The sequence below is a fragment of the Siphateles boraxobius genome, unplaced genomic scaffold (genome assembly GCF_051911475.1).
Source record: "Siphateles boraxobius isolate OS27281-9 unplaced genomic scaffold, OSU_SipBor_1 11, whole genome shotgun sequence".
In the NCBI taxonomy this organism is placed as follows: Eukaryota; Metazoa; Chordata; class Actinopteri; order Cypriniformes; family Leuciscidae; genus Siphateles; species Siphateles boraxobius.
This window is the reverse complement of record NW_027508711.1, coordinates 1,105,804-1,131,295: the sequence shown is the minus strand read 5'-3', so window position 1 is coordinate 1,131,295 and position 25,492 is coordinate 1,105,804. Positions and strand designations below refer to the sequence as shown.

General features: G+C 37.3%; 3 protein-coding genes across 5 annotated transcripts in view; 1 reads left to right on the top strand and 2 right to left on the bottom strand.

Annotated features, from left to right (window-relative positions):
• The window catches only part of rhobtb3 (Rho related BTB domain containing 3), a 33,985-nt gene extending 16,865 nt beyond the window's left edge, over positions 1-17,120 (bottom strand). The window contains exons 1-7 of one of the 2 annotated variants that reach the window (XM_077193338.1): positions 16,110-17,120; positions 11,351-11,505; positions 10,201-10,441; positions 9,786-9,978; positions 7,493-7,650; positions 5,371-5,479; positions 3,048-3,437 (exon numbers count right to left, since the gene is read on the bottom strand). In XM_077193338.1, coding sequence (XP_077049453.1) covers positions 3,048-3,437; positions 5,371-5,479; positions 7,493-7,650; positions 9,786-9,978; positions 10,201-10,441; positions 11,351-11,352 — 1,093 coding nt within the window. In that variant the 5' untranslated portion in view covers positions 11,353-11,505; positions 16,110-17,120. Of the gene's footprint in view, positions 1-3,047; positions 3,438-5,370; positions 5,480-7,492; positions 7,651-9,785; positions 9,979-10,200; positions 10,442-11,350; positions 11,907-16,109 lie in introns of those variants that run through there. The other variant, XM_077193345.1, reaches the window with a different exon arrangement.
• A 204-nt stretch (positions 17,121-17,324) lies between these two features.
• rfesd (Rieske (Fe-S) domain containing) lies at positions 17,325-24,251 on the bottom strand. Of its 2 annotated transcripts, none has more exons than XM_077193312.1 (4): positions 24,119-24,251; positions 18,298-18,476; positions 18,070-18,104; positions 17,325-17,957 (listed from the first exon to the last, which is right to left on the bottom strand). In XM_077193312.1, the coding sequence occupies exons 2-4, from the start codon at positions 18,446-18,448 to the stop codon at positions 17,646-17,648; spliced, it is 498 nt and encodes a 165-aa protein (XP_077049427.1). In that variant the 5' UTR covers positions 18,449-18,476; positions 24,119-24,251; the 3' UTR covers positions 17,325-17,645. The 2 variants fall into 2 exon arrangements, with proteins under 2 accessions (XP_077049427.1, XP_077105040.1); XM_077248925.1 differs by lacking the exon at positions 24,119-24,251 and adding an exon at positions 19,106-19,226.
• Positions 19,570-25,178, top strand: nudt2 (nudix (nucleoside diphosphate linked moiety X)-type motif 2). Its single transcript, XM_077193325.1, has 3 exons — positions 19,570-19,728; positions 22,981-23,107; positions 24,039-25,178. Exons 2-3 carry the CDS (start codon positions 22,984-22,986, stop codon positions 24,353-24,355), a joined length of 441 nt encoding a protein of 146 aa, XP_077049440.1. The 5' UTR covers positions 19,570-19,728; positions 22,981-22,983; the 3' UTR covers positions 24,356-25,178.
• The last annotated feature ends 314 nt before the right edge of the window (positions 25,179-25,492 follow it).

The window sequence follows — 25,492 nt, the reverse complement described above, 5'->3', positions numbered from 1 at the left end:
TGGGGTAAAATAAAGGCTTTATTTATTTTTGCATTACGGTAATGAGAATTTGGGATGCAAATGTGACCCTGGATGACAAAACCAGTCTTATGGGTCATTTTTTTGAAATTGAGATTTATACATCACATTGAAGCTGAGTAAATAAGCTTTCCATTGATGTATGGTTTGTTATGATAGGACAATATTTGGTCAAGATACAACTATTTGAAAATCTGGAATCTGAGGGTGCAGAAAAATCGAAACATTGAAAAAATCGCCTTTAAAGTTGTCCATTTATGTTCGCGATTGTGCTGCATTCACTCACAAAAATAAATGTTTTAAACATTTACGGTAGGAAATTTACAAAATATCTTCAAGGAACATGATCTTTACTTAATATCCTAATGATTTTTGGCATAAAAGAAAAATTTATAATTTTGACCCATACAATGAATTGTTGGCTATTCCCACAAATATACCCGTGCTACTTAAGACTGGTTTTGTGATCCAGGGTCACAAATGTGCTTAATTGTCATAAAAACATATTTTCACAATGATACCAATCTTAATGTTCCAAAAACAGTCAACATTTTATTCAAACAAAACAATTTTTAATTATTTATTTTAATGTTGGGTTATATAAAATTTATTTATTTTGGATTTATTTTGATTTATTGTTTGTTTGTTTGTTTGCAATGGAAATTTGGGAGGAAAATGTACTTAATGTAATGTCACAAAGCAACAAATCTTAATTGTCCAAAAAAACTGTCAGAATTTTAAACAAAACATAATTTTTTAATCCTTTCTTTTGATTTTGGAATAAAATATGGCATATTTTTTTACCATAACCATAAACTCAAAACATTCTATAGAGGCACATAAACTCAGCAAGAAAAGAAACGTCCCTTTTTTCGCAATACTGTATATTAAAGATAATTATGTAAAATCCAAATAAACTTTACATATCTTTATTAGAAAGGGTTTAAAAAAAAAAAATTCACGCTTGTTCAATGAACCATAAACAATTATTGCACATGCACCTGTGAAACAGGTCTTTTTAGACAATAAAAAGTGTTTTTATTGTCTATTAAGACAATAACAGTTTACAGACGTTAGACAATTAAAGTCACAGTTACAATAGCTTAGGACACTAGAGCCCTTTCCACTGACTCTGAAAAACACCAGGAGAAAGATGCCCAGGATCCATGACTACATGTGTGAACATGCCATAGACCTGCAGGAGGCATGAGAACGGTCTCAGCTGTTGAATTTTTTTATGTTCATACAAATATTTACACATTAACAAATTTGCTGAGGAAAAAGCAGTTAAAAAGTGAGAAGACATTTCTTTTTTTTGCTGAGTAAACATAATTATGATCATCTTCTGGTTTCTCTCTTTCATTTTCCTCATCTGTATGTACACACACACACACACACACACACACACACACACACACATACACTTAAGCAGAAAAACAAGCACACACACACACACAAACACACAGATCTCTCTGTCCTCCCAACCATGATAATCAGCCTCCAGGATCTCATAGAGCGGACTGCCGTCATACAGGCACGTGTAGAGAACTATAAATCAAACAGGCTTTAGACACAAACAGACAGCCTCCAAACTAAAGCCATTTTTATATTGAAACAATCCTATACAAATCATTCTTTTTCAACACAATTGCAGAGCTGTAGAGATAAGCCAGATAAAGGGAGAGAAAATTCCAACTGAAACTCAATTATGTCGCCTAAAGTAAACCAGCAGAACCAAGGAAGCATTTTTAAACTGTTTCCTTCAATAATGCTAATCTCGCTTCATATTTACAGTTGTGACAGGATTGAACATGGAAAAAGAAACGCCGCCGGCACACCAGCAATAAAAGCTGTTCCCAGAGGAAATGAGCTCTTTCATAGCTCAGGAGAATAGGTTCTCTAATCAAAACAAAAAATTATTAGTCTTTTTTTCATAACTCAGGAGAATTAGGTTATCTGTAAATAAAAACAAATATTGAAAATTGATTTTAAATATTCACATTCATATTGATTATTACTAGTGTATTTTTTCAAGAAAATCTGAGAAACAGAAGACTCGTGCAAAGGTCTCCATTTGCTCTCCATTTAATTTCATTTTTGTTTAACAGAAACAGCTGAGTACTGAGAAAGAGATCTCATCTGTGTTTTTTTTTCTTATGAATATGAAAAGCTACACTAAATTTTTTCAAGATTAACTCATTTCATCTAATAGTAAAATTACATCAAATTAAATTGAATAATCCTTATATATTTGTCTACAAGTCGATATGTCAGAATGGAAATGTGTTTTATGTATCGCTCTCTACAGCGTCGGACACATAACAGTAATTATGTTATCAAACAGCTAAAAATGTGTTGCTAATATTACACGAACCATGTTCCCGTTCTCCATCTCAGAGTCAGACAGCTGCCTTCTGAAAATCAGCATCCTTAGAAATGCTTTAAACAACTCAGAAAGTCAGTGGAGAAAGGCAAATATTTCATCACAACATGGTAATATACATCAAATACATAATTCACCCGCTATATTGCTAAATGTACTAAATTTTTCACAATTGACGTCAGAAACACCCGCGATTTCAAACCGCGTTTTTGAGACTGTCTTTTTTTCACTGCAGTTTTAAAGAGAAAATACTCAGCAATGATGTTGAATGATGAATTTGCTCATGGTTTGTCTTAAAGCATATTAAAAACACCACATGGACCTATAAACAACATTAAAAGCTTGATTTTCAACTTAAAGCTTGTCTTTAAGTTGAAGATTTTAAAAAAAAAGTTTTATTAAGCTCTATTTTGTTTTGTTTTTTGCTCTTTTAAAATTCTTCATTCATAATATGAATAATATGTAATAATTATTCAATTCAATTTGATGGAAATTTACAATTAATTAAAATGTGTAAATCTTGAAAAAAAAGGCTTAAAACTTTTTTTGAGTGTCTAAACGTCAATATATTGCAACCTTTATCTGACAGCAGTTGCCTTGAACAACACCAGCCGTAATATTGCAAGCAGTGCACGTTCTCTCTCACCTCTGTAAAGAAACATTAACGTCTCCCAAAGGCATAAACACAGCAGCGGGTCCTTCACCACCAGCCGTGAGAGGTGTCCAGGAGGGTGCCCGTCAGCTCTGGGTAGATCATCTACACCTCCATCCCAGGTGGACAAGAGCGAGTGGGGAGGGGCATCTCTTTCTCTACAGGTGCAGCGTGAGATGGGCCTTTCCCAGGCTTGCCGTCCCACCAACAGCTGTCTGAAGTATGGGCTGATGGCACACAGAACAGACGCGTGCGCCCAGCCCAGCTCCTTCCCAGCGTCCCCAGCGTAGAACGCCACGTCTGCGAACTGAACGCCGCGTTCGAGCAGCCACTGCAGGTCCTGAGAGAAGCTGGACTCCTCCACTCTCACCGGGGGAAGACGCGCTAGAAAACATTATAGAACAGCTTTATTGCACAGATGTTGCTCTTTCATAAATGTTGGTCGGATTCATTCATATATTAACTTCAGATCTCAGCTGGTTCTCCTTAAATACCTTAAAATAGACACAAATGAGACAGCTGTTGACATGCGGTAAGTAGATGAGAATGAGTTCAAAGGGAAATCTCTGACTTCTGATTGCAGAGTTTGGTGTGTTAACCGCATTTGTTTGATCAAAAATACAGTAAAACTGTGAAATATTATTAAAACTTAAAATGACAATATGAAAATCATTTAAAATGCACTTTAAAACCACGGTCTTCAGCGTCACGTGATCCTTCAGAAATCATTCTAATATGCTGATTTGCTGCTCAAGAAACATTTCTAATAATTATCAATGTCAAAAACGGTTGTGCTACTTACAGTTTTGTGGAAAGCATTCTACATTTTTTCATGATTCTTTGATGAATAGAAAGTTCAAAATAACAGCATTTATTTAAAATAACATTTCTGTGAAAAATCTTTTGCAACATTATAAATGTCTTTACTGTCAATACGGTCAATAAAAGTATTATTTTCCTTCAAAACTTTTGAATGGTAATATATCAGATTACTGGGGTCTTTTTCTCACAAAAAAAAATTAAAAAGTCGGCAAACTAACCAACAGTCTCCATTTGCTCTCCATTTAATCTCATTGACGCCTGAGAAACAATTGAGATCATAGTATTATAGAGATCATAGTTTGTTGACATAAGTATGCTAAAGATGCTCGGACGCATACTATTTACAGTGCACTTTTTATACAATGTTTTATTCCAACATTCATGCTTTCTAGTTAAAAATATAGTTAAATGTTTTTTTTCTTTCTTACATTCAAATCAGAATTCAAACTAATATTCTCAAATTCCAAATCACAGTATGTTGAAAGAAGTATGCTAAACCTCTATTTCCAATGCATTTTCAAAGTATGCATCCTTGCATGTGTTCAATATTGCTCACAGCTGTTCAAATTAATTTAAATGATGTCTAGGAGAATCAACTGAGATATTAAAAAGATCTAATTTGTGATAATAGTTTCCTGTAGGGAACTGTCGGAAGCACAAAAGGATGTGAACGAGAGTAAGATAAAAGGAATAGGTGAAAGAGAGGGAGAAACAAGGTGAGCTAAGCAGAGGAGGAAGATGGGTAAGGAATTTTTTAGTGTGACGGAAACAAGATGGAGAAAAAGAACGATGAGACAAGCAAAGCAGATAAGACGGGATGAGTAAGGGAAACTGTAATAAGACGAGAGCGACAGGAAAAGTGACGTGAAAGCAGATCCCAAATAAGGGAAGGGCACATTAACACCAGGCATTAAAAAGAAACAGAACAAGTACAACAAACAGATCATGTCTGTATTATAGGCACATTTTTTATATAACTACCACTGTACTTTTATTCACTCGGCCATAAGCATTCATTTGAGGCCACACCAATGGTTTCCCAACATTCAATACCCTTCATATTTCATGTGCTGTGCTCTATAAAAAGAGCCTAAGTGGTGCTGGAGCCACACCAGCAGACTACAGAAAGCCTTGGCTTCTCTTTCTAAGTGTCAGTGCTGGTAGCAATACTCATCTTGTGCAGAATGCCATTAGCCCTCAGCAGAAAATCCTTTATCTAAATGGCAGATGAGTACATTGACTTAGTTACTGATGAATATTGCCATTTTGTGCGTATTGTGCTGCCTGAGTGGTTTGCAGAGATTAAGAAAAAATGCCCAGCAAATTGCAAGTAGTCAATAGTGAGATTAGCCAAAATTATGCAGGTTTGAAGGGAAAAAGAAAAAAATCGAAAGATGCCTAAATATCCTTCAGTAAAATGGAAGGTCGACTTTAAATACAAACACTAGACACATAATGCACATAATAATGAGGAAAAATCTCAGCAGCCACTAACCTGGCTGGTCCAAATGAGGGGGGCGGGGCTCGTTGAGCCTGTGACCTCGCCGTTTGTCTGGCCGTTCTTTGGCTTTCTGCTTCAGACACTGAATCATGAAGTATTCCAGCTGTGTGAACATTCAAAGGTCATGTAAATAACATCTAAATATACCACAATCACACCAAGAGTAATATAATGGGATATTTGTGGTTATTTAGATTAAGTGGACTAAAAAAAGTGCCAAAATTTTACCTTTAGGGGTACAACAGCATGTCGATGAGGCAGAACCCTTAAAAGGACAACTTTGTACCTTATCTACCCATAAAAGGTGAATATTATTACTCTAAAGTTACTAATTTTGACAGTTTTTTTAATAGTTGTAAATACAGTGCACCAAGTTTAATGGTTATGTTTATTTTATGAATAAAGTTATGTTTAACGCCCGCTTCCTCCTTCCCTGAACTTTGTTACAGTTATGTTTGATCACTTAAAGGTCTCATATTGTCAAAACTTAAAATTTCCTGGCTTTTTTCATGATAATAGAGGTCTAGGGGCTATGAAACGGCTATGAAAGTTTCCAAACAGTCGATCCACAGACAAATGCACACAGCCTGCATAAAGTAGCTGTGCCTTTTCACAAGCTGTTGTGACTTCCGTATAAATGTGATGTCAGAACTACTCAAGTTCACCGCCTTCAGTCACCACCCCAATGGGTGGGTCACTCAGAAAACAACAGGCCAATCAGAAGAGAGGCTAATGAATATTAAGTAGACAGGCCAAAATCGACCTGTTCTTGACAGAGCTCCTGAGAAAGGAGCTGTAAACATATATTGGGATGGTTTTTGGTACTTAAACTACAAATATATATTCTTAAGGACATCAAAACCTAAAATAAAACTTAAGAAAGTTGTACAATATGGGACCTTTAAATTCACATTATTGTGAAAAAGCTGAATAAAGGTCACTTTATTTAACTAATTAAAATTGAGGGATAACGCAGCGCTGTTTTACTCGGTCAAAACAATCATAATAAAAATACATTTGAGAGTGTTGAAAGTTGTTATAACGTTTCTCTATGCATTCGCTCAGTGGCTGTGTGAGACACTTGTTGCACATTGCAGTAAGCTAGATTGATATTAGAATATCATATAAATAAAAGCTGGACGATATGTTTCTAAATGGCATACAGTTAATTTTAAAATATATTGTATGTCAGAAAAAAATGCTGTATTACTGTTACTACAATTAAAGCTCTTTCTGATTTTGCTATGTTAGCCACTTGACAAAATAGTGTTCTCTCAGTCATGGTACAAACATGTTACTCGCGGTAAATCAAAAAATCAAGAGATTCAAACAATAAGACTAACAGTGTTGAGCTATGTAACAATGATTATTTTTCTGTGGATAAAGGTATCCAAACAGTTGTGCTCACCTCTGTAATAAAACACATGATATATTAAAGCGTCTTTGGTGAATCTATGGTTTCTACGGAAGTAAAACCAGAAACCGAGGGTAACGCAGATTTGAAGTTATTGACAGGCGACACAATGACACGGCCGTTACACTGGTTTAAATTGCTGATTTCTCTGGATTTAAACATTGTTAGAAACATTTGTGATAATGTAAGTACACAATTCAACAAAACATGTAACATTGTTCTAGTGATATTTGGATATTTTAATCCAAAAATCTTACATATTGTGCCTTTAAGTGTTCTTTCCGGAATGTCTCGCCCCATAGACTTCCATTGTAAGAACATTTCTATAAACATGTTTTGCTTGGGTTTACAAGCTTAACAATGAGAAAATTATTGCCTCCTTATTGCATGTAATAGGTACTGACGAGAAACCTTTAACGCTCTCAAAATATAAATTCTAATGAACCATTTAGCAGAAGCTTTTATCCAAAATGACTTACAGTACACTTATTACAGTCCCCCTGGAGCAACCGGGACTCATGGTCTTAGTGGAGATGGATGGGTTTTATGTTTCACCCCAGGCATGGAGTTTTTAAATTACCCCTTACCAGGTTTGAACGTTCAACCTTATGCTTACTAGCCCGGAACCACTAAACCTCAAGTAGTTCCTCTGCATACTAATGAGACTTTTTAACAATGATTAAGAGAGAAAGAAACACTTACCACACTGCCAAAGTAACGACCCACAAAAAAGTTGTTTAGAGAGGGCAGCTCCAGGTAAGTGGCCCCCAGGTCCCTGGACAGCTGGAGCCCTTCACTGTGGGGCACACAGCTGCTCCAGTCGGATGCACATAGAGGACATGTGCACGGCGGGCCTTCATCTGTGGAAGATACACAATAAAAACGTGATATATGCATATGCAAACGCATTACTGAGGCACAGCACAAATGACATTTGTAGAGCAAGGGGCCAAATAAAGCAGGCAAACATCTAGATTCGTACTGACAAAGACTACATAACATTGAGCCGTGTCAACTGGCAGACATACGGAGCCATGGAATCAGAGTCTTTATTACGTAACAATGCATGCCAGCTCAAGTTTATACCAGCGTAAATTTAAACATCATGTGTTGGGGACGGGTGGCGAGAGAGTGGCAGTGACAGAATGAGAGAGCAGGATAGCTGGATAAAAACAAACTGTGTGTGTGTGTTGGTGTGTGTGTGTGTGTGTGTGTGTGTGTGTGTGTGTGTGTGTGTGTGTGTGTGTGTGTGTGTGTGTGTGTGTGTGTGTGTGTGTGTGTGTGTGTGTGTGTGTGTGTGTGTGTGTGTGTGTGTGTGTGTGTGTCTCAGGAGGAGTTGGCCGGCCAGTAGGGTGAATGCCTCAGGGAAAGGAAGAGCCAGTAAAATGATAGCAAGAAAAGACAGCTAAATGGAGAGAGAGATAGATTGAGTGAGAATGAAAGAGTGGAAGAAATAGATGTGGACAGGGCACGTGAAGGAAGAAGTATGAATCACTGTAGCTAATAAAACCCCCCACAGAAATGGAAAAATATGTACTTTGTTATTATGTGTGAGCATGTTTTGACCATGTTTACACTCTCATTTTTGCCTTGGGTCTCTCCAGTACAGAGCAAATGGAAATACAGCACGATTATCATGATATGAATTCATTAGCATCAATATTACTATTGCTCATACTTATATTATAAATAAACAAACCACTAAGTTTAAGTCCTGAAGGTATAGTTCACCCAAAAATGTAAAATCTGACATCATTTACTCAATTCATGTCATTCCAAACCTGCATGGCTTTATTTATTCTGTGGAACTCAAAAGAAGATATTTTGAAAGTCATTGGGTTCTGAATAACATGGGACCCAACTGCCTTTCATTGTATTTTTCAAATATCTCCTTTTGGGTTCCCCATAGTATGTATACATGCACTAATTTTCACCAATCAGAATAAATCAAATTCAAATTCTGAAAGTTCTGTTATGAACCCAAATGTTGCAATCTGATTCACATATTCACTGTAAAAAATTAGATGATTAATAAGTTATTACAACATACAGTATGTTTTTACATAGCTTTATCTCATCAAAATAAGTTTATTTGAAGTAAACTTGTTTTATAAGTTATACAATATTCAACTCATTTTTTAAAACAGTTTAATGTAACTATTAATTTGTTTACGCAAAGTTATTTTTCGTGTAAATTCACGGTTCAAATGTTGGTTAATAATTACATGACATGCAGGTACACTAAATATTGAAAATAAAATAAAATATTTCTATTTTAGTAAGTGTTTTTATTTTTATTTCATTTAAAATTATTTCTTTTAATTTTACATTTTTATTATTAGCTTTTCATCAACTCACGAACCCCAGTTTAAGTAAGCCTGTGCTACAGGAACTTTTTGCAATATGTTCGTTCCTTCTCCATTATCCTTCCGGGATAAATGTTGTAGCTGAATGGAATCACATATTGAATTATACATCTCAAAGGTCATGCAGTAAGCAGAGAGCAGCCACTTCTACAGTGAATGGGGCCAAATCTGTGCTTTGAGTCTATAAATGTTTGAGCATATTCAACAAACGCTCATGGTGCAACCGTGCTCAGCACATCAAAAGAGTGAATACCATAGTGTTTCTATGTTTCATCCATTTAAATAATTTGAATGTTGCATTTAGTCATTTTAAGAATGTTTAAAAGTCAATTTAAGTGTATAATACTTTAATTGAAATGAAGTAATTAGGCTTAAAAGTATACCATCATTACGGCTCGACTTTATTTGCTCTGCTTACAGTACTTAAGCTCACATTCCATAAGCAAAACCATTTGCCAATTTTTAACCAGAGTTTAGTTAAATTGTTTCCATTAAGTCCATTATCTTCCACATCTGCACTACTAAGGCTGACTATCTTTTAGTTTTCTTTGGAACTTCAAAATATAGAAAAAATTAATTAAATGAACACTAAACAAATGAAAAACAGAAAAAGGCAAAACACGCCTCACCATTTAGTCTTGCCCCAATGGCTACCAGAATCACAGGAAGACCCCAGTGTCGAAGAAGAGGGCGAAGTCTTGGAGCATAGCCGTTTCTGACCTGCTGAAAGGCCAGTTTGTCGTTGACCGAGTACTTAATGACCACGATGTCAGCCTGCTCCAGAACGCTCCGCACGCTCGCCCAGTCACTGTCCAAAAGGTCCTGCGAATAAAACGAAGGATGAAATGACCTGTGAGGTTTTAGAGGGCATATGTCAGTAGCTCAGCATCTGTTCCACCAATCAGCTTATGGATATCACTGCTGTAGCTAAATTCCTCTTAGTCCTCCAATCATTGTGAAAACAACTCCCTTCCCAGAGTCTGCAGAAACCCTAATCCTGCTTTTGAATCCCATCATCCCTCTCTCATTCACTCTGTTACTCACCCAGCTGGGACAATCCCGCACCATTACTCTGACATCCCCGAATACTCTTGACTGGTACTCTATAAACGCAGGGTTCAGGGGATGTCTTGATGGTGTCATGGAGTTTGGATCCAATTCCCGAGCTCCGTGGCCCAGGTAACTCCACAACAAACCACTTTGGATCTGTCCCGGGCCGGCAGTCTCATCCCCAGGACCAACGCCCCCAGGACACTCACTACCCAGGGCCACTATGTGTATAGACCTGCAGAGGTTTAAGTTACAGTACAACCGTTTGTCTTTATATAAACAGACAAAAGCCTAGCATTCACACAGTCATTCACTAACTCTCATACACTCTAAAAATGTTTGTAATTTTTACAGAAGAATCTCTAAAAATGCTACATTGGTTAGAGTTAACCAATAAACAGCTTACAATATATGGTGAGGAACTGTAAAATACTGGTAAATGTTTGTTTTTTGCAAGTAAAAACTATGAATTACCTATAAATTGAATTACCTATAATGAATTACCTATGTGTTTATATGTTAAACAGATGACAGAGAAAGCTGGATCTAACAATTTAAAATAAATACAAATTTGCAATTCATTTTAACGGAAAAGAATGTAAAAATCGAAAAACTGTAAGTAACCTTATGGGTGTGTATATATATATATATATAGCCTATATGGCTATATATAGCCACAGTAGTTGTACTTTAAATAATGTTAAAGATAAAAAAGATAAGTATAAATTAACAATTTAATGAGAATACTTAGCATATATTAAATTAGACAATACATTTGTATGGTAAAATATTACAAAGATTTTTTTTTTATGGGCAGGTTCATTGGTAAAATATGCAGGGCCAAATAATAACACATGAGCCCAAAATGGCTCATATTATTATTGCATGTTATAGTGCATTAATAAATGCATGTATTATATGCATATAGTGCAATTTTTTATAATCTATTTATCGACCATTTTCAATATACATAGTAACTGTTGTTATTATTATAGCACACGCAACCTATGCATGCGTGGAAATGTCAATGCATAGTAACAGTTACAGTGCATTGATATTTACCTCAGTGTACTGTAGCATAACTGTCAATTTTGCGCTATTGGGGCTTCAGTCATGGCAAAGCATGAATCATATGCATACTTACATGATCACAACAGCAGTCCGCTGGAACAAGGCTCAGCACGTACTTCAGCGGCGGGTTTTCACATCAGTCTCCGGCTTTTTTCCGCAATGAAGGTCGGACACGGTACAATCCGTCAGTAGAATGAAAAGGCGAACGGTTCATTCATTAAACACGCGCTGTAAAAGTGAAAGAGTGTCAGGTGCGCAACGATCCGGCTGTAAACACACACATCCAGGCAGAAAAGATCCAGTGGATCCTGCGCTAGAAGAAACAAGTTCATACTCCACAGAAAACAGGGATCCAGCGCTTCCCGGGACGCATGGCACGATGTGAGCAATGTAACCAGACGTCACTTGAGCATAACGTCAAAGCTCATGGGTCAATGAGATAAGAATATAGGGTAAAACAAGAAAGACCCGCGGCAGCGCGAGTGGGAGCCTCCTGACTCAGCAAACGTGAACACTTGCTGTCCACACCGCACACAGGCTGGTCGTGTTAGTGCTGTGCCTCTGCTGTCTTGTCTGTTCAAACCAATGGCACTTTCAGTCATTAATACATGATATTATAAAGTCTTTGACAGTTAAAACATGATATTATAAAGTCTTTGACTGTTACTCCAAACAAATAAAAATGCAGTCTCACTGCCAGATTTTCAAAAACATATAAGGCTCGCATGCAAAACAAATCACATCGGTTTTGGGCCCCTGGGAGCCCCCCACAGTCCTTCAGTAGACTGGCCAAAGTAAAAAAAAACACCGCAATGCCTGAGCTGAGACATGGCAGAGGCCGGTAGGGGATCCAAGAGGCCTTTTGGGTGTGAGATAACAATATTTACGCTTTGCTTTCACAAGCAACACTAATTAGACATGCTGCATGCTGACACCACTGTATGATGCGAGTGGGACGCGTGTGCTGACCCACACAACTGTACTACCTCAATATTATGGGCTTTCAATGCACTGATTGCATTGGTTTTGCATTACATAAAAGGTTGCAGTGGTAGGCTAATAATAGGCATTTATTGCATGATATAAACAATAAACATTGATTAGACTCCATATTTGAGCCTGACTTTTTTTCAGACTATCTGCCAAGCGAAAACAGTATACTGTATACACTGTATATAGGCTACCTGCACTGCTGCTCCGTAAGATATTTTTTTTATGTTTTTGAGTGGTCTCGTGCATTTGATCAAAAATACATTGCAATTGTGAAATATTATTACAATTTAAAATAACTGTTTTCTATTGTAAAATTGTATTTATTACTGTGTTGGCAAAGCTGAATTTTCAGCATCATTACTCCAGTCTTCAGTGTCACATGATCCTTCGGAAATCATTCTAACATGCCGATTTGTGGCTCAAGAAACATTTCTTATTATTATCAATGTCGAAAACAGCTGTGCTGCTTAATATTTTTGTGAAAAAATTATACCGTTTTTAAATGTCTTTACTGTCACTTTTGATCAGTTTAATGCATCTGTCACAGTTTAGTCCAGATAATGATGATGATGACGTGCTCAAAAAGGTTCCAATGAACAAAAGATTTATTAATAAAACAAACTCAGGTAATCCACAGCATGCAAACTATGACAATGCCCAACCATGAGCTGAACAGGAGGAAATTAAATACATAATGATAACAAACTAAATGATGAACAGATAAGTTGATGGCACGAGTGTCCTAACTGGCAGGAAACTAGAACAAAGGGAACAGGTAACTGATTTATTTAATATATATATAAATATAGATTAAATAAATAAATAAATGAAATTATATCAGCCTCTGAATAATGAAAAACAATATTTATCTGTGAATACAAAGATTTTAAATATTGTTTGCAGCAGGATTTTTTCTAAATCTTTAAAAAAAATTGTTAACTGAGGCCCCCTATAGAGAGCCACTGGTGTAGAACAAAGGTGTAGTCAATTTTCGATCTCCTTGAGGCAAAGTATTGACGCTGAAAACGCTGTTTAAAAATAGCATTTGACCCTATAACCTAATCTGCAAAGAATAAAAGCTGTTCTCTTCATTTCCAGGAATTAGTTGCCATTAGACTCACACAATTCTTTCCCAACATGCCATTCATAAACAATCTGCATTACTTCAGTAAATTGAACACTTCTATTTTTAGCCAAGTGTTGTGTATATTTTAATTTGCCTTGTTTGCCACAATATGACATCCAAACAGCCTCAGCACCCTTCAGATCCCCCTCTGAGATCACCAAAATAGCATCATCTCTCCTGAGCCGCAACGAATCTAAGCTCCCATCACACCTTATTTCCATCAGTCAGTCTGTGATCTCCTCAAAGGATTATTTTAATTCTACTATAACAAGCTTTTTATCCAAACAGGTCTAATATAGTCCACCACCCATCGATGTTGAACTCAAAGAGAAAAGCTTTGCATTATCATTACATGCAGGACGATTGCTGAATTATAGGATGAAATAAAGGTGTTATTTCATATCACTGAGCAACACTGAAAAACAATTTGGTGTAGAAACAATTTGCATTCAGATATTGCTAGTAAATTTCACAAACAACTACAAAGAAACGGCAAGCAAAAAATTGAATTAAACGTGAAATTTTGAAATAGAAAAATCAAAATAGTATTTTTTTTATGAGTGGTGCTTGCGAAGTAAGCGATCGGGCGTATACCATTTTTGTCCAGCCATACTTGGGGGTGGGCTCATTTCACTCGGCCTAGCAAGCAGCCAATAAATGGGGTCATTTCAACTTCCTAGCCATGCCTTAGCAACCACACTGTAAAACAATTTGTTTCAACTTAAATAAGTAAGTGTTCAGGCTGCCTTAAAATTTCGTCTAGTTTAGTCAACTCAAATATCCAAGTTGTCACTTAGTACAACTTCACATTTCAAGTTGACTAGGAAGCACAAACACTTACCTTTTTAAGTTTAAACAATTTTTTTGTTTTTTACAGTGCAGTTACAGCACCCTAGAAACTACCCCATAGACTTCCACTGAAAAAGAATGATATGGATATCTCTGGATCAGAACATTGTAGAGACATGGGGGTGGTCTTTTTGGACTCAGACTTGCAAGCACTTTCTAATCATCAGAACCCTGTGCAGAACAACGTAGAGACATGTAAGTTGTCTCTTTTGATACAGGATGTTAGTAGGCTTTAGGTTTCATTCTGGAAACTGTCTAGCCACGCCCTAGCAACCATTAAGAGCACCCTAGCAATCGTGTAGTAAATCGAATGGGCCATAACTCTAGATCAAAACAACATAAAGACGTGGGGGTTTGCTCTTTTGACTCAGACTGCCAAGTAGTCTTTAAATACCCCCCTGGCAACAGCCTATCCACACCCTAGCAACCATATAGCAACATAAACAAGCCATATCTTACCACCATAATATTGTTTACACATGGGAGAACCACTCACATTTTCCTCAGAAAATGTACATATAGTTTTGAAAACCTAAAAAAAGTCCCTTTTTACAGTGTAGTTGGGTTTACTTTAAATATAGTATTCTCAACTTCCAGAATTCATTATCTACTGAGGATTACTCATGACAGACATCGAGCTACAGTCCTTTCCATTCAAGGCTGCTTGGTTGGTGTACATTGAGAACATTTGTTTCTAAAAGGCAGGGTGGGTTATTGTAGGTCATCTGCCATGCAGAATCTTATTTCTACTCCAATGCACAATCACGTGCCTGTCGTGTACATTCTTGGTCCGAAGATCACAGCCACCACATGGAAGTGTAACCCCTGATCTTACACAAGCTGCACACATTATCCCTCATTGAGAACAGGAATAACAGTCCATTCAGTGACATTAAACGACAACAGGCCTTGTTTAGCGGCCCTTCAAGCGTTGGGCCTTTTTCTTTTTTAGATGAGTCCATAACTGCAGTATGAGAAGAGAAGGCATGAATGGATATCAGTCTTTTTCTTGTCCTTTCGATTTGTTAAACAGGCACCATTTGAGTTTATTAAAGATTCTGCTCTCAGCGAAATAGATTCATAATCAATAATTCTGGATCATTTAATACATTTCACTTACTCAGCACACTGCTGCATAGTTTATCCTTTGTTAAACCAGTGAATGCTATGGCATTATCATCTAGATATTGTGGCAAGTTATGCAACATTACATTAATTGTAATTTTTATTAATTATTTTTAATATTACTTTAATTCAGCAAGGATGTATTACATTTATCAAAAGTGGCAGTAAAGACATTAATAATGTTACAAAATATTACCATTTCAAATAAATGCTGTTGTTTTAAAATAATTATTTGTGTCAAATAATCTTGAAAAGAAAAATTGTTTTCAACAATTGATATTAAGAAATGTTTCTTAATCAGCATATTAAAATGATTTCTGAAGGAATAGCCAGCTTTAAAATGGCATTTTAAAATGTTTAAATTGAAAACAGTTATTTTAAAGTGTAATAATATTTCACAATATTACTGTTTTTACTTTATTTTTTAATCTATAAATGCATCCCTGACGGCATTAGAGATTTCTTTGAAAAATATTTTAAAAATCCTACCAACCATAAACTTTTGAACAGTAGAGTAAGTGAACGTGATACAGGCCTACTGGCCAATCAGAATCAAGTATTCAATAAAGGTCTGTCAATTCTGCAGAGTTGAGAACTGCACATTATTAAAGCATACTCAAAACACTCACAAAAGTATACAGGCTAACACAGGTATGCATCAGCACAACACAATATAACAGCAATAATAAGCAGTAATATTTCAAAACCCACGGTTGTGTAAAGTAAATGCCATACTAACCACACTCAATAGGTCAAATGTTATCAGCGACCGCACAGTCCAACAGTGTCCATAAGTCTAAGAGGTCTGCTGGTGGTTCAGCGTTGATCTTGGACCCACTATCCTGAGGAGCAAAAGGGTCAGTTGTAAAGTACAAATCAGAGGTGTGGAATAGGTTGCCAGGTCTGTGTAACAAAATCCAATGGCCAAACAAAAATAGCCTAATGGCCATATCCCAAATATCAAAACTCAAAATATACCATTCCCACACCTAAAATACAAATTTTACAGTCACTGCATTGCAAATTGAAAACCACTATATTGTAGGGATCATAAACGCATCTCAAAAAGGTACCTACCAGTGGCCCTTCTTCAGAAAACTTCTAGCCACTGATCAGTGCATCTAGCTCAGTTTTATCATTGGTAGAATATAACATCTTTCAAACCAAGCATTATCTATAGAATCTGTGGATAAAGTTTAACGTATAAATTCCACGGGACAACCCGAGACTTGGCAACCAAGGGTGAGATGGATGTGTGACTGACGTGGGGAGAAGGGCTTGTTTCATTGTCTCGAGTTGTGCTCCGCTGGGTCTAATGTGGCAATTTTTAGGTGTCAGTGTATCAAATGAGAGACAATTAGACGACACATTCAGACTATGCTATATTGTAAAACCATTCCAACAATGGCACTCACATAATTACAAAATTATGAACGATGTCTAAGAATTCCGGAGCCAAACAAATGGAATTATTTATTATAATATGAAAATTAATTATGATGTATGCCAATTAATGATGTCTGATTTCTGGCACTTTGCCATCTACTCTTTCTGCTTCACCTGAAGCTGATGGTCAGTGTTTCTCTTCAGTATATTTCATGCATGAAATAATAATCGAATGCCAAGTAAAATATTTGTGCAAGAATCAGCTTGGATTCTTCCAAGATTTGAAACTTTGGAAACTAAACATGGCATTATCTATGTCAATATGAGCTCATGGATTGAAAATAGATTGTACCAATTCCTGTTATACCCGAAGATATCATAATACGAGAAAAGTTTATTATTATTAAAACTATTTTTTTACTATTTTACTATTATTATTGCATTCCTGTTACTAATACAGTAGAGCATTCCCAGGACATGTATCAAAATTGCATTGAAAGCAGTGGATTTGGATGAAAGCGTGTCAAATGCATAAATGTAAAAAGTATATAAATATATATATATATAATGGGATATATTATTTTATTTTTCAAAAAATTATCCATATAAGAATGCACATTTTCATCTAATACAAAACAATTTCCCGTTTTGCTAAAACTAACATTATGTCATTGTTCAGTTGAGAAATTGGGCTGAAAGACAGGCATCACTATGAATCATGGAGGTGTACAGAGAGCCTGACACCGTCACAAAAAAGGGTATGATATTTTTTTGATTCATGATGTCAAATCGTAGTTTTATTCAAGTAGACTGACTCTAAAATCATCAATCTTAATATATGCAGTTCCCTTAGGATCTCTGAAGCTCTCGTCTCACTGTTGCTGCCAGACTAAAAGTCTTCATCTGCATTCACGTCTGCTTCTCCATCCTCCGACTCCTGTTCTTTTCTCAGTTGTGCCCTGCCCGTCTCAGTCTGATAATAGTCTGACTCAATCCACCCAGGGCAATTGGACAACGTCACAAAGATGTCTTCGTCTACTTCCATCACTTTGTGCACTCTCTGCTTTATGCCTTTGGAATACCACCGCAGGGTAGGATCTTCTTCCAAGGGGTTTTTGGCCTTGTATAACCCCTCACCTTCAGCCAGAGTGATCTTATACTTGTGCTTTGGGCACACAATACAGTGCTTGTTGTTGATTTCCTATGCATGAAACAATAAACAGGGTCAGAGTTCAAATGGGAGGTAACAAAGCGTTTCAAGTGCTTCTATGGATCACTGAATGATTCAGCTGCTTGAACAGAAATGGTTTTACCTCAATATCTCCTGTCTCCAAGCTACTGCCAGCATCTGTTTAAAAAAAAAGTGTCATTATCAGACATTTAGAGTCATCTGACCCGAGAAAATGACCTCTGGTTCTGTGCTTATGCTGTTAGTATTATAGTTGGCACACATGCTCAACAGCAATGCTACAGTGCTCAGTCTGCTACTTTGTCTCCCTCTAGTGCAGAAAAAAAACAAAGATGCTTTTCATGCTACTCACGGTAACACTGCAGGTCCATTGCATGGAAAGTTCTCTGATGATATATAATAAGAATGTCTCTTCCATCCAGAGTTACAGTCATTCTCTTGGCCTGAATGAGATGATCTTTCTTGCCGATAAAATACAAACGAGAAGGCTTCTTTTCATCCATGGATGTGGTGGGGTTTTACTTATGTCTTCTGTGGAAACAGTTTTATAACTATAACTCACTTATTTCAATGCAATACACTAAATTAATAAATAATTAAATAATTAAAAATATTTTCAGTGACACTTTACAATATATATTTGTGTGTGTGTATATGCTTTGACAGTGTGTGAATATATATATATATATATATATATATATATATATATATATATACACACACACACAGTCAAAGCATACACACACACACATGTATATATTTACAAACTTTGTTACATACTGTCGGTGTATGTATACATGTATAGCCTAATAAACACACACACACACACATACATATATATATATATATATATATATATATATATAGCCTTCTAGTTACAAATAAAATATACAAAATTCTAAATTATATACTATCAAATTTTTTATAAAGTAGCCTGATATTGTTCTAAAGTGAATACAAATAGGTCTATAATAGGTCCAATATCTTATAGACAAATCAGCTAGGCTTCTCAAACCACGTATCAAATCAGTTAAAAAGACAAATGCATTAGCATTTAACACATTTAATTGTTTTAATCCATCAATTAAATTAACTCTTTAACTGTACATGTATGCTAATATATATGGACATTGTTGAGCAAAGATTTTAAACCATTTTACCTTGTCCTTGTCTTGGTCGTTGTGAATCTTGTGAAATGTGCGTCCAGTAACGTCTTCTGGTCTGACAGATCCCGTTATCTCAAGCCCACCGGGTGTTGCGTCCAGCACTATCAGCCCTGCAGAGCAGTACCCGCGCAACGCGCTTAACATTAACTATGTTTAATGTTTAAAACTTAACGTCACATCGTTAAATAAAAGATTAATACACTTCGAGATCTAACAAACCAAATGGAAGTTTTAAAAAGGATCATTTGATTGTAATGTGCCCAACTATCTATTATTGGCATCATATCACATTATTTAAATCAATTATTTCTTTTATTTTTTTTAATTAAATAATACGTCATTTCCCCATCCAGATAACATTTTATGTATGTTTTACCTTTAAAACACACAATAAAATGCCTAAACTCTTATTATTTAAATTCCACTTAGGGAGCCAATCAGAGAGCGACTCAGACTGCGTACTCTAGTACATCATCATTGCGCCACAGCTGCGCTATCAAAACAGAAAGTAGCCTTCATATTTAGCTCTTTTACATGTGTCATTCGCTTATTAATGAACAAGGTTATTTCTAATCTGTTCTAAACATAAAGGAAGATTCTATCATTACCGGCTAGACGTAAGTAGAATAATTTCTTAAGTTAAAACAAGACATAACTTAAGAGTGGCTATTGAATGGTGTTAGCCTGCTGTCTTGTCTAGATTAGGAAGTGCATGTATGATACACTTACGAGTCCAATTTATTCACTATTATTTCTAACCCACAATTTGTATTTAAATAACTGAAAACGCGTTTAAGAGACCTGAAGGTCGCCTGTGGGCAAAAAAACATCTTAAACTAGGTGGTTTAAAAGGCTTGTGCCCAAACTGTCTACTACATGTTTCACTGTTGTTTTTCATTTTTATCCAGTGCCAAGATTTTGGAACTCCTATAAAACCATCAAACAGACCCGCTAAGACCAACTTAGAGTAGTTTAATGTGGGTTTCTCAGCAAGGATTCTACAAATCAAAGAATAAAAGAGTAGTTACATATGTTAGGTATTTAGGTAGGTATTTTGCAGTGTTTACTTTTAGAAAGCACAATGAAACCTATTTGTTTTAAAACTGTATTGCATGTGCTTACGGCGACCCGCCAAAGAATGACAAAAATGTATTCCCAAACAAAACGGAATTAATGGTATAACGCGGAATTTGTAAAATTTTTGATTAATAAATTAAAAGCTGTTCAGTACACTTGAAATCAAATTGCGATATAGACTCCTGTGTGTGAATATTAAACTGCAAAAAGAACCGATCGAGCCCACGCCGGCCCCAGTCTCCGCCTCAGGAGCCCACTAGAAGTCGTCTCGAAGGGTGGTTTCTGCCGGGGCGTCAGCAGACCCCTCGTCAAAGACCAGCACCCTGCTTCCCCGTGGTACACAACGCCTCTTACTCGGCGCGCTTGAAAACTTCAACCTCAGCAACGCTCTCGATTATCGACAGCACTAAGGAAAAGGGCTAAAACACATTGCCCCCCCTAGAGGAAGCTGTGGCCGTGCATCTCTGCCCACCCACCTCTAGCGGATGGAGAAACAAGCGGTGCAACCATCCAAGCTCTGCAGAACGAAATCTGCCCTCGCCGGTCACGTCTACACCGCCGCCGGACAGACTGCATCGGCTTTGCACACTATGGCAATACTTCAAGTGTTTCAGGCCAAGCTCCTCCGCTCTATGGATGAGACTGGCCCAGACCCTGAGGCCTTTGGGGACTTGCACAGCACCACTGACTTGGCCCTGAGCGCCACAAAAGCCACCGCACGGGCGATCGGCAGAGGTATGGCCAGTTTGGTTGTGCTGGAGTATCACCTCTGGCTAAACCTTACGGAGATCAAGGACGCTGACAGAACCGCCTTCCTTGATGCCCCAATCTTTAACACCGGCCTCTTCAGCCCAGCGGTGAAGGGATTCTCCGAGCGCTTTACTGAGGTGCAAAAATCATTGCAGGCCATGAGACATTTTCTGCCCAAGCGCTCGAGTTTGGCTTCGGGACACCCCAAGAAAGCGTCGCCCCCTCAGCCAGCCAAGCCCGCGCTGACGACTTTTCAGCCCCGCCCAGCAGCTGAAGTTCACTGACGCCTAAAGCCTGCAAAGCACTACCCGTTCCCAGCGTGTCGGAAGCCCTCCTAGTCGAATATAGTCTGGCTGGCCCTTGAGACAATGGGGGATAAGCATCCTAAACTAACTCGATGATTAGGTCGTTCTGGCCCAATCAGAGAGCAAGTTGCTAACACACAGTTCCTGGCTCCTCAGCCATCTAGAATGCCTGGGTCTCAGGATCAATCTTGCAAAGAGCACGATGTTTCCCAGCCATCATACGGTCTTCCTGGGAACAGTTATAGACTCGAGACAAATGAAAGCATGGTTCTTGCCAGACCGCACCCTTACTATTCAGCAGCTAGCGATGTCGTTCAAAGCAGGCTCTCACAGGCCACTCAGAACGTTTTAAAGGGTTTTGGGCCTTATGGCCTCTGCGTCGCCAGTACTCAAACTAGGCCTACTGCGCATGCGTCCCCTAAAGCGACGGCTGAAATGCCAAGTGCCAGCTCATGCGTGGCGCTCCGGTCACATACGCATCAGGGTGGATCCCGGCCCTGACCCCTTGGAAGCGCACCGACTGGTACCAGTCAGGTGTAGACATTGGATTGGTCTCGAGAAGGAAAGTGGTTTCAACAGATGCCTCCAACCTGGCAGGCCAATCTCCGGCCTCTGGTCAATGCTCCCACAGGACCCCCCGTTTGAGCCACTCCAGATGGCGGACCTTAAACCGTTTTCACTCAAAACCGCACTCCTGCTAGCACTGGCGTTGCGTCGGTCAAAAGAGTAAGCGACCTGTAAGCGCTTACCGTAAGCACTGCATGCCTTGAGTTTGGGCCTGGCGACTCCAGAGTCGTGCTCAGACCAAGACACAGTTATATTCCTAAGGTGCTCTTAAAACCATTCATAGCCCAGGTGATATCGCTATCAGCTCTTCTCCCGTTGGAAGATGATGATTTGAATCTGGTCTGGCCTGTCAGGGCACTCAGAATCAGAAACTCAGAACCCTGGGCGTGAAGCGACCTGATAGGTTCGAACGTCTCAGCCGCCTCGCCATAGGTTCGTGTAGTTGCTGCAGCATAGCCAATGAGCGAGCAAGATGCTCTGCTCTGTGCTCGCTGTGCAGCTGCACTGTGTTTTAAAATAATGGCTTCAAGCCATCGAGAAAAGGAGTTTTCCCACAGTTTCATTTACCTCACTCACACACACACACACACACACACACACTGAAGAACGTGTGATGCTCACGCTGTTTTTTGCCTATATTAGTACACGATCGCATGAACTTCATCTCCAGTCTCTAGATCCGCTCTGAAAGTCCCTTCGTGAGCATTTACCCCCTTCATTTGAGAAAAACTATCGTCATGTCAAACACGCAGAAACTCAATAGTTTTCACGGAAACTCGTCAAAATAAAAGTTCGGTTTAACTTGACAGAAATATATTACTGCTGTAGAGTAGAATTTAGATCCGTCTCAATGTAATAATACTAGCACTAATACAAATAAATTATCATCAAAGCTCTATTTTTAAAGGAATAATCACAATTCTTCCATGTTTTAATTTTTTAAAGCTCATTGTGCAGCACTTTTTGACAAAAAGTTTGTTTAATTTCATATTATTAAGTTGATTACCAGAAGAAGAAGACCCCCCCATGCCACGACACAAGTAGTATTGGGTGGGTCTACCACCCCCCCAGAAAAAAAATCATTTTAATTAAGAAAGCAAAGTGAAACATGTTCTATGTTAAAACTATAATTGACAGTTACATGTGCTTTACTAGATTGTGTATTTCCAGGTCATGGTATTGCGGGCATGTGGATTTGTCATTTTTCGGCGTTTGGCCCAGCACCCTCCCCCTGATAATATAGAGTTCCTGCTGCTGCAGACATCCTATGGAGAACACCATTGGACACCACCCAAAGGTGCATCTCACAGCTTCTCATGATGGTTTTTAGTGTTGAATTCACTGGACTATCAATTTCTTTCGAAACCAAAAGCTTTACCTTTAGTTCTGCCAATTTAAAAGAACATATTATGGGTTATTTTCAACATAAAGTCTATCTCTACTAACAGAAAATGAGTCCATAAGGCATTACCAGAATATCCTCCACCTATAAATATCCTCACTTGAAATTAAGATTTATACAAATTTACAGTTCAAGTAAATAAAAAAAATAACATTTTGCTGAGGAATTAAAGTAAACCACAACCGCCGCTACAAGTACTGGTGATTAAAGGTAAGGTAGGCAGTTTTCGGAGTGGCTAGCAAGAGCAAGCTAGCTTTGAAAGTATCAGATCCCGCCCTCCCTTCAGAGCACGACACGTTGACAGGCAGGTAGGACATCGTATCATTGCATTCAGTCCGAATGCAATGATTGGGCGAACATTTTATGGTCCTATGCCTTCCACAGATGATATATAGACATATAATTACATTTAGACCACTTAAATTAGTAACCTACTTTGTCAAGGCACAGTTACCTTTAAGTCACATGACCAGAAGCAAAGAAAGAGAGAGGGACTAATTCTACAAAAACAACAAATACCTAGAAGGTAAATCATCTACAATAGGTCTTCACACACACTGCAACATGTCAAGATATGCACCATGTCAACAGACACTAATAGGCATGAGTTTAAAAATGTATATAAATTATTTAAATTAAATAATGTAACAGTGTATTGCATTTTTCTATTTTAAATATGAATATATATATATATACAATTTTTTTTAATTTTTAAATAAGCCACAACTTTTTACAGTTTGTCACATGACCTATCAGTAAAACCATGTGGCTATCTGCAATTTCTTACTATTGTTACTGTAAGAATAACATTGTTCTCCCCTCTAAGGTCATGTTGATCCTGGAGAGGATGACTTCACCACCGCCTTAAGAGAAACACAGGAAGAAGCGGGTTTAGGTAAAGATCACCTTCGTATTATCGATGGGTTCCTGCAGAGGTTGCGCTATCAGGTCCGGGGAAAGGACAAAGAAGTCCTCTATTGGTTGGCAGAGATCTGTGACCCAAACACACAGGTCATTCTCTCAGAAGAGCACCAGGATTACCGCTGGGCAAAACTAGAGGAAGCCTGCAAGCTGGCAAAATACCAGGACTTACAGGACACACTTACAGCAGCACAGCGGCATCTAGAAACACAGGGCAAATAGTAACATTTACACTTGGTTTTGACATTTAGACAATGACAGAGTTGAATACATGCATTCATATTTATAAAATTGTTATAGTGAAAATTATGAATACATGCATTCATCTTTATAAAATTGTTATAGTCAAAATTATGATTGTGTAAAGAGACATTTGACATCTGTCCTTTTTGCTCCCAAGCTTTTTGCGTCTCTACTTGCTAAGCTGAATTTAATTTGAACTCATAAATTGCTTCCACATAGTTAAAAATGTTAAGATAAACTCACAACCACTAAATCTCCTCCAACAAACAAAACAAAGCTGCCATTCATTTCAAAGAATGTTCTGGGTTCAATACAAGTTGAGCTCTAATGACGCCAAGCTGCTAATTACCACAAAAATAATTTTGAGTTACCCTACAAAAAACGCACTGAAAAAGTACACTTAAAATGGAAGCATACCAGGCTTGTAAATGCATTTTGACAACATAAACATTCAATTCAACATTTTTTTTTCTGTGGTAATCAACAATGTGCCTCATAAAGCTTGCATTGTATTTAACCTGAAAAATGTCTTTAAGGCATGTCTTGCGAGAGAAGACAACGTGGTCTTTGGTCACTTTTTATACACCTAACTATCCAATCTAATTATCACTTTTGTTTCCACAAATGTTTCTCTGCATACTGTAATTTTTTTCCAAGTTGCAGTTTAGGTGACTAGTAATAAAGCAAATGAATCAGAAATTATTTATGAATTGTATGCAAGTTATTTTGTGGACTCCTGAATCATGCAGATTGTCCTAAATGAACTATGAAGCCAGTAAATAAAAAAAACAATGCTCATGAACCAGTGCTGTTTTAGTATTACTTGTATATTAGTTTTTAATAATATTTTAAATTAGCATTTATTTTTTCATTTTAAATTATTTTAAAATTTGATGTGTGCTTTTGTAAATTTGTATTAGTTTTAAAAAATATATTTCTAAATTATTTTAGTGCCTGAATTTAAACTTTAGTTGCTTTATTTCAATTAACAAAAATGTTTTTAATAGTTTTAGTTAACAATTACAACACTGTCATGAACTGAAAGCACCTTTAAATGTGTTGTCTAATGGTTTAATTGCTAAGGAGCATTAACTCCTGTACATACACACAAACAAA

Coding starts and splice junctions, on each gene's coding strand:
- rfesd (XM_077193312.1), bottom strand. CDS start 18,448: ATGGATGAAAAGAAGCCTTCTCGTTTGTATTTTATCGGCAAGAAAGAT. Junction 18,105..18,297: donor AATGGACCTGCAGTGTTACC/GTGAGTAGCATG, acceptor TTTTTTAAACAG/ATGCTGGCAGTAGCTTGGAG. Junction 17,958..18,069: donor TGGAGACAGGAGATATTGAG/GTAAAACCATTT, acceptor TTTCATGCATAG/GAAATCAACAACAAGCACTG.
- nudt2 (XM_077193325.1), top strand. CDS start 22,984: ATGGTATTGCGGGCATGTGGATTTGTCATTTTTCGGCGTTTGGCCCAG. Junction 23,108..24,038: donor CCATTGGACACCACCCAAAG/GTGCATCTCACA, acceptor CTCCCCTCTAAG/GTCATGTTGATCCTGGAGAG.